The sequence below is a fragment of the Thalassophryne amazonica genome, chromosome 23 (assembly GCF_902500255.1).
Source record: "Thalassophryne amazonica chromosome 23, fThaAma1.1, whole genome shotgun sequence".
Lineage (NCBI taxonomy): Eukaryota > Metazoa > Chordata > Actinopteri > Batrachoidiformes > Batrachoididae > Thalassophryne > Thalassophryne amazonica.
The window spans coordinates 15754692-15770389 of record NC_047125.1 but is presented as its reverse complement, the minus strand read 5'-3'; the positions used below and the strand labels follow the sequence as shown (position 1 = coordinate 15770389).

Below are 15698 nucleotides of genomic sequence, written 5' to 3'. Positions count from 1 at the left end.
AGCAGAATTTTTTTCCACCTAAATTACTGACGGACCCCAAGCTTCTATTTGATCCAATTGGATGAGGACCTAGACTACCAACATGTAGACCTAAGTTTAAATCCCACTAGCACTACCTGTCTGTTTCCTTGGGCAGCATACATTGTCTTAGCTGACCCACCTGTAAATGGGTACCAGCCCTGGCTTGGGAAGTAACCGGCATCCTATCCGAGGGACTCATAGATTCTCATCCGCTTGATGCCAAGGAATCTGGAGATAAGCAGTGGCATCATGGGCATCAGGGATTATATAGAACTATATAGGATTTCTTCACTTCAATTACTCAGGAACACCAAGAAATTTTATATTGGACCATTGTTCATGATAAAATGACTTCTGACTGGATCAACAAAATTGTCCCAAAGAATAGATAACCTTAAGTGCATGTAAAGAAGTAAGCATTAGCTTTTGGTGAGCGAGTCCTGAAGGACAATGGATTTTTATGTTGCTGACACCAAAGTCAAGTCTGTGCCACTGGTCCAAATATCTGCTTTGGTGGGTGGCTTGCAAATGAAGAACCATTATGTATCTTCATAACAACAAAAAATGTTTTGTTTCTAATCACATATTTTTAGCCTCTTGAAATCCTGCTTATTCTGCCCAGTGTATAAAAATCAGCTATTGCAATCAATTTTTCATAATCTGCTTCTTTGTTTTTCACCAGTGTGCAATCAACTGGCTGAACTCTTGTGACATCACACTGAGTCTGTTTGAACGTTTTCTCAATTTCTTCTTTGTTTGCCTGTTTGTTTTGGATACAGTACGGGAAAGTGCTTCAATACAGCGACCCTTCAGTAATCTTTGTCTTCCTCCTGGTGTTCTGTTTGGTGACCATCACTCAGTGCTTCCTCATCAGCGTCTTTTTCTCAAAGGCCAACTTGGCCGCAGCGTGCGGCGGCCTCATCTATTTCATCCTCTACCTGCCGCACATCCTTTGCTATGCCTGGAGGGACGTCATGGGTTTTAGAGCCAAGATCGCTGTGGTAAGTTGGAATTCAACTCCAGCACAGTTTGAAAATGTTCCCTAACTGACATCCCCTCTACTATTTAAACCATAAATGATTCCTCTAATTGAGTTGAAAATTGTGCCCCACGTGATCCAGTAATATCCACCATATCTTTAAAGAGTAACTTTTAACAGTTTTGATTATCCTGTACCTCCTGCAACACAATATATCTCAGATTTTCTTGATCATTTTTAACCATGAACAGTTCATCCAACACCAGATCCACATCTAAGCATCACTGAATATTAACCCTCTGGGGTCCGAGGGTAGTTTTTGGACATTTCACTTGCCTGGCATAAATGTTTTATTATTGCTAACAGCTCTCCCAGCATCCCACAATCAAGTTTTATTGTTCTTTTTTTCCAAGACAACCTGTGCTTTTATAACATATATGCTTTTGTTGTGTTTTATAAGTGTAATAAAGGTTTATGATCAGAAATAAGAAAGGAAAAAGTAAAGCAGAAATTAATTTTCCAGACACATTTATTCAAAACACACAGCGAACTATAATAAACAACTGTTTTGACACTTTATAAAGGTAATTTGAGGTCATGTGTGAAAGACTGTACAACAAAAAGGTTCAATCAATAAACACAAATGCACATTTTGAACAATATATACAAAATGGTCTATGCGTTTTGTTTTTTTTTTTGGGTTTTTTTTGTCTTCATCTCAAAGCAATTTCTGTCCGCTATTACACAAAGGTTACATCACAAACTTCTACTTCTACTGTGTTTTGGCCTGCTCTGTGCTAAAGCAGCTTTCATTCACACTTTTGCCCACTTTGGCTCCTTACAGTCTGAGGAGTGGCCCCTCCCCCTTGCTCCATTGATATGGTAAACAGTGCTTTATGCCGAGAAAGCAACAGAGTTATCCAGTAACATTCACATGCAAACCAATGGAGCAATCCTGATAGTTACACACACTTTGTTTGAGCACATGAGATTGTCATCAGAGGCTCTTTGTCTGCTTTCACTGATCACTGTGCGTAATGGCGCAGGGCACATTGGAGCCCAGTAGCATGTACTCATTGGAGCACCCAGGCCCCAGAGGGTTAAAGTGATTCATGGTGAGGTGAGACCGCTGCACCTTCCTCTACTGCAGGTTCTTTTATTTGTGAGTAATGTTATATCTGGGGAATGATGGCCTTTCTTTTACCATAAAATTACTGCCACTTTTATTGACATAATCTGACTTCCATTTAAGTCACTCTCAGGAAACTCATAAACCATCATTTTACCAGAGTGACAGAAATGTAACATTTATAAGGTTATCATAAAATAAATGGAAAGATGGTGTGCATTTGGGATACAAATGCAACACCATTTCATTGCAGTTACAGTCAAAAATGATATTGTGAGATTATAGATCGATGGAGCTCGGACTCTGCAAGCAGATTGGAAACCATGAGTATTATGCCATCTCTTCTTCACTCAATCCACAATTCAGTGATCAGTTATTCATTTTGCCTTTTTTCAGTGTGGTTTGTGATATTAGACAACAGGAATAAACAGCTCAGGTCATTTTTGGAAGCCTTCACTGATGCTGCACTGCCTGGACCCAGGAAGTCCAACCTCCTAAAACCCATAGCCCAACTGTCATGCAGGTATGATGTGTATGACTATGCCATAACTGCAAAGAGCAGACAAGGGATACATGGGGAAGTGGTTCCAAAGGTGGCCTGGGTAGTAATGTACGACTAGTCCCATCCTCCGCCCTCCTACCCCATTAACCCCAGTGGCATGCAAACCACCATAACCCCAACACCCCAAATGTTGACCTCCCAGAGAGCCAAGGTAGCCTGTACACAGTGACCCAATGCTGCAGGCGAGGACTCAAGAGAGGTGCTGAACAATGGAGCTGCCAACACCCCGTTCCTCCCAGGGGATAGGTTGGGAGTCCTGCCAAGGATCAGAAAGGAGAGCCAGCGAGACATGGTAACCAGCCAGGTCCCCCAACCAACATGAGACACTGCCCAAGCAGGCAGAACCGTGCCCTCACACAGGTGGCCAACACCAACCACTGGATTGCATTCCCCCAACAACCCCATTACCACTTGAATACATTTTTAAAGCAACCCTCCCATCCCTAGATTCCTAGAAGGGCGGGGGGGGGGGGGGGGGTAGGGGGTAGCCTGAAACAATGAGGGAGTTGGAGCTTTATCTTTATCCTCTCAGGGATAAAGATAAATAGTACTCTATTGCTCAACTCTCAGTGTAGCCTTTCCAAGTGACCTTTTCGGTGGTGCTGGATTCATTTGTTCTTAGGGTGTCCTTTCTGCAAACAAAGACAAACAAAATCTCAAATCTTCATTTTCCTGCACGCGAGTCGTCTTTCTTGAATTTCAATCACGCTGTGTTTCTCTTGTTTATCAAATTCATCAAACTGCCGATAGATTTCTTTGTCAGTGTCACCCAACTTTTTTGTGGAGCTGAAAGTAACAATAATATCTTTCACTTGCACTTGAAGTACCTCTGTCTTTGTTTTCCAGCCGTTTTACCCCATAAACTTTGGGTTTCGTCATCAAGCGGTTTCAAGTAGCTTAAATTGGCTTTCGTTTTGAAAATTGCCATTACTTGCCTTTTTTGTTTTTGAATTTAAACATTACTTTTCACTTTTCAGAAACAGTATACCGCACTGCAGAGGTGTTTTACATATATGCATTGGAGCTTTATTTAAACGTTTTCTGCCTGCACTCCCCTTGGTGCTATTCCTTTTTCCCATCTTCCCACGAGACAGATAGCCCTCTAGCCCTCTAATTAGCATGAGCAATGGTCCTCTGACCAAATCGCTATCCAGTTCATCCGCGCACTTTATCAGATGTGTGTTTGCAGAGGTTTACCCCTCTCTCCAGCTCAGATGAAACTACAACGTGCTGAGGCATATAAATTCACCCTGAACGTTGTCCTTGATAATGAAGTCTTTAATCAGACCAGAATTTCAAACGCTCACCTGAATTTATGTGAATGGTTTTGAGTGCAGTGCTGTGCCAAAGTAGGGCTGCAGGCGGTTGATCAGAGGGACACTCCACTACACATCTACGATTCATCTACCTACTGTATCTACTGTAATCTGCACTGCAATGAGCTACAAGAGACTATAGCGTTCCTTTGTTCAGCAAAAGCTAAAATGTTTCGATTCATCCATAGAATTTTGATGAAAATAAGGAAAAATGTTCATGTTTTGGTTGGACAGCTGGATTACTGCATGTAGATGACTATATCTTGGGCAGGTCATGCTGTTGTCGGTTCCAGCTTACAAAGAGCTCAAAGCACTACACTCCTTCAGACCTACACCTACACCGGGGGAGGTGATGGTCTAGTGATTAAGCGTTGGGCTTGAGACAAGAGGATCCTTGGTTCAAATCCCTGCTTGACCGGAAAATCACTAAGTGTCCTTATAGGCAAGGTCCTTATTCCCCTAGCTGCTCCCAGTGTGTAGTGAGGGCCTTGTATGGCAGCACCCTGACATGGGGTGAATGTCCATTTACCATTCTAGTCTTGGAGGATAATGCATCTGTCTTGATAGATTCCCCTGCTGTACAATCCCATTGGGTGAGCTACTTTGAGCAGTTGTGCAAGGCTGATCCTCCATGACAGTAGACAAAAGAGATCTATGGTATTGTATCTGGACCCTCTCAATGGTTGAAAAGTTGTTGGCTTGGCAACATCCTTGTTGACTGGAAGAAAGGAATTGTCCTACTCTAGAAAGGAAAGGGTGATCACCTGGATTGCAACATTTTCAGTGATATTACACTGCTTTCTGTGCTTGGAAGTTGATTGCAAGAATCACTCTTAACAGGATTTAGTCCCATTTACTTGCCACTCAATGACCAGAACAATCTGGCTTGGCTACCAATTATTAAACCATTGACCCCATTCTAACTTTGTGTGTACCCACTGAATGCAAGCACAAGTGTTGATTTTTGCAAAGCTTTTGATTGTGCTTCCCTGTGGGATATCCTGAAAATTTGTTTAATTCCCAATAGATTTGCAGAATAAATAGATACCCTGGTTGCAGAGCTGAAGTGTGTGTGTTTGTAATTCTTCAAGCTATGTTAGAGTTCACCAGGAATGGTGTTTGAATATGGAAATGTTAGCATGAAATACTGCATGCTAATATCCATATTTTTCATAATTACTTACCCAATAGTCAAAATGCATCTCTAAATAATTTTGCAGATCAGTAGAAACATTGTGGGGGCCCACTGGATGCTATATCTGAGCCAGAAACAATTTCACTTCCATTTCAGTTGTTGGAAGAAACCTCAAGCAGACTAGACTCAAAGTGGTGACCATCTGCTTTGGCCATTTGAAAAATAACAAAATACCTTCCGTAATTAAATGTACTGAAGATCACCTTGGTAATGTACAGAGGGGCCTCATACTTTTATGATTTGACGGACATAGCGCAATTATCAATCAAGCTCTATTTCTTGGATTATCTTTGAAATAAACCGGTAACAATATGTCATGGCCCACAATAAACACAAATACACAATAATGAGAGCCAAAAGTAAATTGACAAATAAGAATACAAGGAAATACTTCAAGAAGACTATAAAAAGGCCCAAATGAGACCAAGAGCCATGAAAACTTGAGAAGATAGGTAAGAAAATCTGATAGGCCAGCAGTGTTTAGTTAAGAGTATTAAACAACGAGTAAGAAGGGACTTTCTGGCAGGTGTGAGGTGATGTGACTCAGGTGGGTGAAGTCGGCAGGACATGTAAGATGGCCCACAGCTGACTTTGTTATTTTTGTGTTTCCACATTTCTATGGATCTGCTGGTTTCCCTTCCTAAAGCTACCCCTGCCTGACTTTATTGTGTTTGGTGCTTTGGGTTTAGTGTCCTGTTTCAGGACACTTCGACACACCGGAGTCATCAAACATTGATCCGCTGACCTTTTGGTTAATGGAAAACTTACTCTACCATCTGAATCATGGTCGTCCCTTTAATCAAATCCCCCTCCAAAAAAATACAACTTTTCAAGGATCAAGGAATATTAGGTTTTCTTCGACGTTTGTGATCTTTATTATTTTTTCCTTACATACCAGCTGCTTGCTAAAAATGTCCTGAGAGTAGCCTCTTGAAAAGAACTCGATTGTCTTGGACGTGGTTGGATATTCCATGTTCACATGTGTTCAACAAACCAGACTTCTTTGGTCTGCAGTCCAACTTCTGCTGCTTTTCCAAAGCCAAAGAAGTGGCTCCTGTCATTTTGTCAGCTTTCTGTACAGAGGTCAAGGATGGGTGCCCACTCGCCCAGCCATCACCCGTGATCCATACTGACTGACTGCTGATTGTCTGGCAGCAGTGTTGGCAGTCTGCGATGAGGTTTGGTGTCACTGCCGAGCTTTAAAATTCTTCATCTGGTATTGTAATAATAGAGAGACGAGATCCATCATGGTTTGTCTCTAAAGCTTCCGCAAATGCCTTTTGTCTGAATTAAAATGCTGGGATCAAATGAAGCGTGATGAAACAGCTGGCAGGCAACATGGCAAAGCAGGGCGATTAACTGCAGCAGACGATGTCTTACTGGCAATGCAACATGTGCAATTTCCAACTCTGTCAAAGATTAAGCATATTGTAAATTGTACTACTTATGTTTTGATTTCAGTCTTTGGTCTAAATGTGAACTCTTCAAAAAGACAATTAAGTCTTTTAATTGTTAAACCATGTGACAGCTGTTTGGATAGTTTGTCATCGTTTTTGTGATCTTATGGGTGTGGCCTTTATATTCAGTTTAAATACAACATGATTCAATCAGCAATTGACTTTAGTATTTAAATATGCTGACATATAAAGGCGGTATTAATAATAATAATTACAATAACAATACTTTTATTTGCGAAGCATTTTTCAAGAACAGGTGCAGTCATGAGAGGTGGTAACAGCTATTTTATTTACAATACTTTACAGAGCTGTAAGTTGCCTTTTTTAAATTTATTTATGATTTTGTTGATATTGCACTTCTTTGAGAGGTTCTGCAACTTATACTCCAGTATGTCTTATATACAAATATATAAGTGTGATTTATATACCAAAAATAACTAATGACACAAGACTTTCCCGGGAATCAATGTTAAGTCAGCTAACTTTCTTGTGAATAAAATTTAACAATCAGAAGTGTTTGTAAATCATGAAATCATACGTTTGTTTATGTTGGAATTCACAATATTTTCTTGAGTATGCCGCTTTTTTTTCTTTTTACGAATTTTGTTGGTCCTGCAAGCTATACTCTAGTGTGCCTTGAATTCTGAAAAATCACACATTTGTTTTTAATTTGAATAATTATGACTATTTATATAGGACATTCACAAAAATCAAAACACTAAACAAAATAAGCACCAATAATAAAATAATAAATGCCAATAATATGGTATATGTGAAAGTACGACCTCAATGAAAAAAGTGAGCACCTTGAAATGCTGTAAGAACAACAATATGAACTTTATTTTCACAGTTCTCCAAAACAGAGTCATTGGTGGTGGTTGTAGTAGTATTAATGCTAAAATAAATAAATAAAAAAAATCCCAAGAATAATAGCAATTGTATTTACAAAGCAGGATTCAAAAATGATGTGTACTGAAAGGTAGTAACAGTTTAATTTTGTGAACACTCTACAAAAGCAGAGTTGTACTAATTAAACATTAAGATGAGCGTAACATAATAAGAACTTTAGCCCATGAGTTACAGCACTGAAAGGAGCCTGTAACAATAATATGATCAACTTCATTTATCCAATACTTTTCCAAAATGCAGTCAAGTGTTAGTAGCAGTGGGAGCAGTTGTAGTAATGAAAACACTATGTAACACAATTTTTGTTCCTGGCTTCTAAGTGTTATATTTCAACTGCTTATGTCTAAAGTCTATGGAAAAATGACTACATTCAGCACAAACTTTGATTTTATTTTTTTAACGTTCTAGAAAGTTCTAAAAGTTTCTTGAAATTTCTTGATAATTCTGGAAACTTCTAGAAAATTCTGGACAGTTCTAGCAGTTAAAGAATATTCTAGAAGACTACTCAGTAGTAGTGAAGGCAAATCGAGAATATTCTTGAAAACAGACAAATTTCAAAATATCATTGTCCTGATCACAGAAGCAAAGTTTCTGTGGAATAACAGCTATTTTCTATTTATTTAAGGCATAACAGGTTAGGAAAACACACTGTGTACCCAGGAACAAAACAAAAATAAAAATTTGTTACATAGTGTATTCATAGTATTAATACTTAAGAGTTTTTTTTAAGTATATATATAAAACACTTTTCAAAAGCAGAGTTATACTGATCAAAGTAGAATACTCAAACACTGTGGTTTATGTTACAGCCAGTGATGCCGGTAACGCGTTACTTAGTAACGCGTTACTCTAATCTGACCACTTTTTTTAGTAACGAGTAATCTAACGCGTTAATCTTTCCAAATCAGTAATCAGATTAAAGTTACTTCTCCATGTCACTGTGCGTTACTATTATTTTTCATTGTGGGTCGATAGCAGCATTAAACTTGGTCCGTGGGCAGGAGGTCGGGGTTCGACTGAACTGCCCACTTTAAGCGAGCTGTGAGCTTTTCATCCACAGTTTTTTGCAGCTGCTCGACTCGTCCTCACCTCTTAAAGCGCGGTGATCAGCACACCTGCACTGAGCTTTACAAAGACATTTTTATACTTTTTTCCCTCCTTTATTTAGAATTCTGAGCTGAGCAGCTCCGTATCGTCTCGTTAAAAACAGCTGATCCTCCGCGACGCGTCAATAACTAACACTATTTTCCACTCAAATGCACCTAAACTCTCTGAGGACCATATGATGTGAAAACGCAATAAAACTTTCTTACCTGTAAATCTGGTCATGTTTTCTGCATAAATAAATGTTATCCATTCTTTGTGCTCAAACGCCAAAGCAGGGGCGAATCTAGATGGAATGGGGGCGTGGGGCAAGGATGTACCCCCCCCCCCACAACACCCCTAGATTAAAGGTCCAGTTTTGAAGCCGTTTTTTTTTTACTACAACTACTAATGTTGCTTAAAATAATAATAATTTCGACAAGTAAAATGTTTAGAGAGAATTTAAATGTTAGAAAAATGTTAGAATTTAATAGTTACATTTATAAACAATGTAGGTTTGAAATTGCAAGTTTTACTGTTACAGTGCTGTCAACAGTTAAATATGAGGTCAAGAAAGACGTCTTTATTTTACTTTTTATAAAACAAGTATTTATTTTCATTGAAGTCAAGAAAGGGTGACTATAAAGTGAGTTTTGGCAAAACAGGTATCATTGTCATGTTGACGTGGGTTGTTGTCGGCTGCTGGGGAAAGTAACTAAAAAAGTAACTAGTAATCTAACTTAGTTACTTTTACAATTGAGTAATCAGTAAAGTAACTAAGTTACTTTTTCAAGGAGTAATCAGTAATCAGTAATTGGATTACTTTATCAAAGTAACTGTGGCAACACTGGTTACAGCTTAAGTGTTTGGAGAAACTGATAGATTTTGTTGTGGATGTGTAAAAAATTGGTGGAACCAAGACTACTTTAAACGCATTCTTTTGCATTTTGAGATGTGGTGCATTGAACAATCATGTAAGTTCATTTCAACTGAACTTGCTGTGTCAGAAGTATAACTGCTCTTCTTTGGGTGATTTTAGTGTTTTTTTTTATGTTGCAGAGTTTATTATCCTGTGTGGCATTTGGCTATGGCTGTGAGAACTTTGCCAAGTACGAAGAGCAAGGCATCGGTATTCAATGGTCCAACATCATCAGGAGCCCTGAAGAGGGGGAGCGCTACTCCTTCATCATATCCATCTTCATGATGCTGTTTGATGCCGCTCTTTATTGGGGACTCACATGGTACATTGAGAATGTCTTCCCAGGTATGATTTGTTTTTAATCTTATTACATTCATGCGCATTAGTACGGGGATGTTGTTTTTTTTCTTCTGTGTGGCCTTTTTGACCTGATCTGGACCAAAACATAGTGGATTTAATGACAGTCAGCCAAAGATGGCGATTTGGTTTGGCAAAAATACTGGTTAAAAGTCAAGCTCACATGTCAAGTCAAACCTTTGATCCAGTCTTCATATTTTGGGTATATTTCCAATGGATATTTTAAGGAATTAGTTAAAGTTCTACATATAGTTCCTGTTGAACATGAATATGAAGTTATATGTCATCATTCTGTTGATCACATGACCTTTGTTCTTGCATCATCTTGAATGGTCAAATTAATTTACATCTATTTTGATTAATTGTTTGGCAATGCACTTATTATTGCAGTATTATTATGAAGCCCCGCACCACCTTTCCCCTTGGGTGACATTGAAAGGTGAAACTAGTTTATAACAGCAATTATGAGGAATTGACTTGAAGATATGCTTGTGGTTACCATGAAACTTTAATTTGAAGTCACCATCACCTTTTACCGGTTGCATGACCTTCATCCTTGGTTGAGTTTGAAAGGTTAAACTTATTTACAATGGGTATTTTGAGAAGGCCAGAAGGAGTTAGATTGTGTCTTTGTGGATTTAGAGAAAGCTTATGACAGGGTACCAAGAGAAGAGTTGTGGTATTGTATGAGGAAGTCTGGAGTGGCAGAAAAGTATGTGAGAGTAGTGCAGGTCATGTACAAGGATAGTGCGACAGTGGTGAGATGTGCAGTTGGAATGACAGGCTCATTCAAGGTGGAGGTTGGATTACACCAGGGATCAGCTCTGGGTTCTTTCTTATTCACATTGGTGATGGGCAGTTGATGGATGAGATCAGACAGGAGTCTCCATGGATGATGATGTTTGCAGATGACATTGTGATCTGTAATGAGAGTAGGGAGCAGGTTGTGTCTTGCCTGGACAGGTGGACATATGCTCTGGAGAGCAGGGGAATGAAAGTCAGTCAGATGCATTTGTGGTTACTATGAAATATTAATATGAAGTACATCACCTTCTACTGGTTGCACAAACTTTGACCATAGGTACCTTTGAAGGGTCAAATTCAAGGTTTAACTGTTTGACTCAATTTGGAGCCAATATGTACTTAAAATGGTGGAAAAATTATGTGGATATGAGTAATCACATCAAGGTCAGATATTACTATATACGGTATCACTGAATCACAGAGAAGTGATTTGCATGACTCATGTCCATCATATAAGAATAATCTTTCATTTGACATATAAATTAGGACCATTTGTGCTAATAAATTACCAAGTTCCATATCCACCTAAAACAGGTTGGTATTAAAATGTGAACAACACTTGTACTTAATCTCAGGACAGTATGGAATCCCTAAACCATGGTACTTCCCCTTGATGTCGTCTTACTGGTGTGGAACAACTTCAGTGACTGACGTCGACCCCAGTCAGCTGAAGGACTCCAGCACACCCAACGGTAAAATGTCATGAAATTTTCCATTTTCACCTATGGTTTGTAATCATTCTGCACTGGCGTTGTTGTATTTGTCAGATTATCAACTCTTTATCCATGTACTAGAGAGAAGAATAGCTCTTCTAAAATGTGTAAGTAAATTGGGATCGGTTGCAAACAAACATTAGCACCATTTTGTCACTTCAGGTGATAATAGAACATGACACTTTGAAGGGCGAAAGACAAGAACCTGCTAAAAAAAAAAAGAATTTCCAATTAACACAGAATGAGGTGAGGTTGATTGCTTTTGTGGCTTTTCTGTTGTTTTTTTTTTTGTTGTTTTTTTTATTAAATTCGTGTGCAGGGAGTATTTTTAATTGTACACCTGTATTTCACTTTAAAAAATCTACATGGGGTTAGTTTGTCTAACTTAAATTGAATCTAATTTTTGAAAATGAAACAAATGTTTTTTTTGCATGTTCCCATTTTTGTCAGTTGATAATTTAGAAAATATAAAATTGCTAAATTGTTCACTGTTTATAAAACAAACATAGGTCAATAATGGCTTTTAACCAAACAGTTTGATCGTAAAACTTAATGAAATTAAGTTTATTCTGACTGAAGTGAAAAAAAAAATCACAACATTAATGCAACGATTATTCTGAGTAGAATGGAGGTAAAATGATGTTATAAGAACTTTAATGAAATGATTTGTTCACCGAATTACACCAAAGACTTTGGAGGATTTAGGTGTTTGTCTGCTGTTGACAGTTTATGACGAGTTTACTCATTGGCACGCAAGATTACATGCCAGTGCGGGCATCACATTTGTGCAAGTGTCAACGTACCTTAAGGCTGGTGGCTAGTGGTTGATACACTCTGTGGGTGAGAAAAAAATGTACTTGTGCAAGAAGGTTTCCTACACTGTGCCACCAAATGACAACTTGAATGCTACAGTTGTTTCCATGAGATAATATGGGCTTGGATACTCTTTTGAATCCACCTGCCTTTTGCATTTTTAGTGCAGCAGGCCACTTGAATTTTCAATAGGCGAGCAGGTAGAGGTCAATTGAAGAAATACACAGGGGTCAAAATTAAAAATGCTCAAATCATTTTGAAAACTGCACCACATTATTTGTCTGATTGTAACGATTCCAAAAAGGTATAGTTTGGACTATCTATGACTGAATGATCAGGAGTTATGGGCTAAAAACAGCAACTTTACTTTGGAGACCAAACATTCAACACAATCAAAACAATTCCATTTATTAATCCTATTAGCTCAACCAATAATTTGCATCACTTTTTACCAAAATTGAAGGAACTTTAACTTTTGACCCCTGTACAAAATGAAACTGACCGTTGTCACCATTTTTGCTGTTTTTACCCCATAACTCCTGATCATTCAGTCATAGATAGTCCAAACTATACATTTTTGGAATCTTTACAATCAGACCAATAATGTGGTGTAGTTTTCAAAATAATTTGAGCATTTTTAATTTTGAGCCCTGTGTAATTCTTCAATTGACCCCTCCCTGGCCGCCTATTGAAAATTCAAGTGGCCAGTCGTTTTTTTCAGAGGAGTAATGTCTAAGGAGTATTTGTGCCAACTTTGGTGCTTGTATCACCATTTGCATGACAGTTATCTGCTGCACTATTTACAGCACAGCCGATAGTCTGAAGAAAAAAGAAGTCAGTCGTTACTTCCTTTGGCACCATCTACTGGTTGGCTAACAAGTTAAAGAACCTTCATTTTTGGGAACCGGAAGGTTCTACATTTGATCACAATAGAAGGCAAGTGAGCATGAATCCCCATCGCCAAAGAAAGAAAACAAGATAGGAATCAAAATAGTGACATGACACATGATGCAATCTGCAGCCTCACCACTAGATGGCATGACATCCTACACACTGTAGCTTTAATATCTACTATCGAATAATTTTTTGGAGAGTAAAGGTCTGCTATCCTCCACAATCTGCAAACCTTACCAATGGAAACAGTCCTTTCTCATTGTTTTACTGTAATTGAATGTGGTGGTAGTTTTTGTACTAACAGACCCATGAATCTCTACTATGTTTTAATTTGTCACCATCCACGGCCCCCTGTTACTGCTCCCATAACATATATCCTCATAACTGTTTGCTTTATGATGACAATCCCTTTATTGAAACAAACTTTCCTCATTATGATATGATAAATGATTATGTTGCTGGACAAGGGACTTGCACATATTGTTAAAATGAGAAAAAGCTCCCGTCAGGCCCAGAGAGAGGAGCCTGCAGTGAACCTGACAGTGACGTGTTAACATGATTTGATTAAGTTTTGCTTCATGCTGGGATGAGATGCTGTGAAATTCTGTTTTTACTGAACTCAGCAGATGGTATTGTCTTAAGTATGGGTGTGCTAAGATAGATTTTGAAAAATGTAGTGAATTTTCTCTCCATCCAAACTTATCATGTAATGAGCTGAGTTTCTTTTTTTTAGCGTGATAACTTTGTAGGCACGAGCTGCCTAAAGAATATGTGTTAGCATAATGTAATATGAAGAATATTACAAAACAATGTACAGGTGCTAATAAACGAAAGGATTGTTGTTGAAAAAGTATAATGTTGTGGGCGGTAATCACAACGAAAAAAAGGTGGTTGTACAAAAACATTTTGTTCATGACAAATATGAGCATTGGTCAAAATTTTGATCATAAAAGATAATTTTATTATAATTCCACACTTTCTTGCGGGAGGTCATAATAATAAGGTACACTATCATTCTGACAGGCCCATATCTGTGTGCTTGACAGCGTGTTCATTAACAGAGAAGAAAAAAAAAAAATCCAAAAATCAGATATAGTTAGATTTTTCAACAGCATGCAAAACTACCCAAATATTTGCTGTAAGAAATTGTTTTAGCAAAAATGTAGCTGTTTTTTTAAGCACATTATAAATAACATTGATCTACTGGAGGCATTTGGCTCCTTCTGACGTTAGCCCATTAGCATCTCATGCTCTGTGATGCTAGTGACATGAGCATCATGTTAATGATGATTGGCATTGTGTTATGTGACACTCGTGACTTTTCATGCTGTTAGCCCATTAGCATTGTGTTATGTGATGCTAGCAACCTTTCATGGTTATGTTAGCCCATTAGCATTGTGTTATGACACTCCGATTAGCATCAGTGCCTTGGTATCGCCCCTAACACCAAGCTAGCACCATTGCTAATTACACAGAGCTGTATCATATATTGTAAATTATAATCGTATTATATAACGATTATAACTTTACTAAAATAAAGAAACAGTGCAGTGCAAATGATAGCATTCCCCAACTATGAACTGCAACTGGATTAAATATACATTATTTAGAACAATCTTGCAACATGTTTTACACAGTATTTTTCCAATAACTGTTCGACGGATAGATTTACTCAACAGATTATCACAAAATTTATTGGCTGTGATCATGGTAGTGTATTTTTTTTAATGACTCCTATTTCATAAATAGAATGACTAACGAAATCGATATAAAATAGACACCTATAATTTGGACTTTTTTAAATGTGCATCATTAATTTAATAAATTTACTAAAATATATATTTAAACTATTTGTATTTGGGGAATTTTTGCAAGATTAGAGTGATGAAAAGAAGAATAATAGGAATTTTCATCAGCCTGTCCCTTTGTCCATGAGTCTTGGAAAGGGAACTTCCCCAAAACAGTTTTATACATTTCAAAGAAACGTCACACAATGGCAGCACAACATATGAAGACGTTCCTGAAGAAAATGAATTCAGGTTCAATGTCTTCAACAAAAGATATTTAGACTTTTGTATTTAAAGAATGCACAATAGTGTATGATAATGCCTTCTTTATGTAACCAGGTTATAGGTTTCAATTAAAGTCCATCCAGTGGTAGAACACCATGTAAAGATGTCCTGTAAGGAAATTAATTCTGGTTTCATATCCCAAAAAATTGAGGTAATTGTGGGGTTTGTTGTTGTGTGACTGCATTTATAAAGGCTTTCTGGAGAACCCGCCGCCAAATATGAAAGTCGGGGTCTCAGTCCGCAACCTTGTCAAAATCTATAAGACTGGAAAGAAGCTGGCTGTGGATAATCTGAGCGTGGACTTCTACGAGAATCAGATCACATCGTTTCTCGGACACAACGGAGCTGGAAAAACAACAACAATGTAAGTGACCGTATCTGTTTGTTTGTTTCCTGTGCTTTGCCAGACTCGGGTTGAGAGAGAGAGAGAGAGAGAGAGAGAGAGAGACAAGGCAACTGATGCAAGACTTAGAGCTGA

At 38.1% G+C, this 15698-nt stretch overlaps 1 protein-coding gene across 1 annotated transcript in view; it reads left to right on the top strand.

Moving 5' to 3' along the window:
* Positions 1 to 15698, top strand: part of LOC117505392 (phospholipid-transporting ATPase ABCA1-like) — a 282727-nt gene that overhangs the window by 70406 nt on the left and 196623 nt on the right. Inside the window, exons 15-18 of the mRNA XM_034165037.1 lie at positions 801 to 1022; positions 9708 to 9912; positions 11304 to 11420; positions 15413 to 15584. Coding sequence (XP_034020928.1) covers positions 801 to 1022; positions 9708 to 9912; positions 11304 to 11420; positions 15413 to 15584 — 716 coding nt within the window. The remainder of the gene's footprint in view (positions 1 to 800; positions 1023 to 9707; positions 9913 to 11303; positions 11421 to 15412; positions 15585 to 15698) is intronic.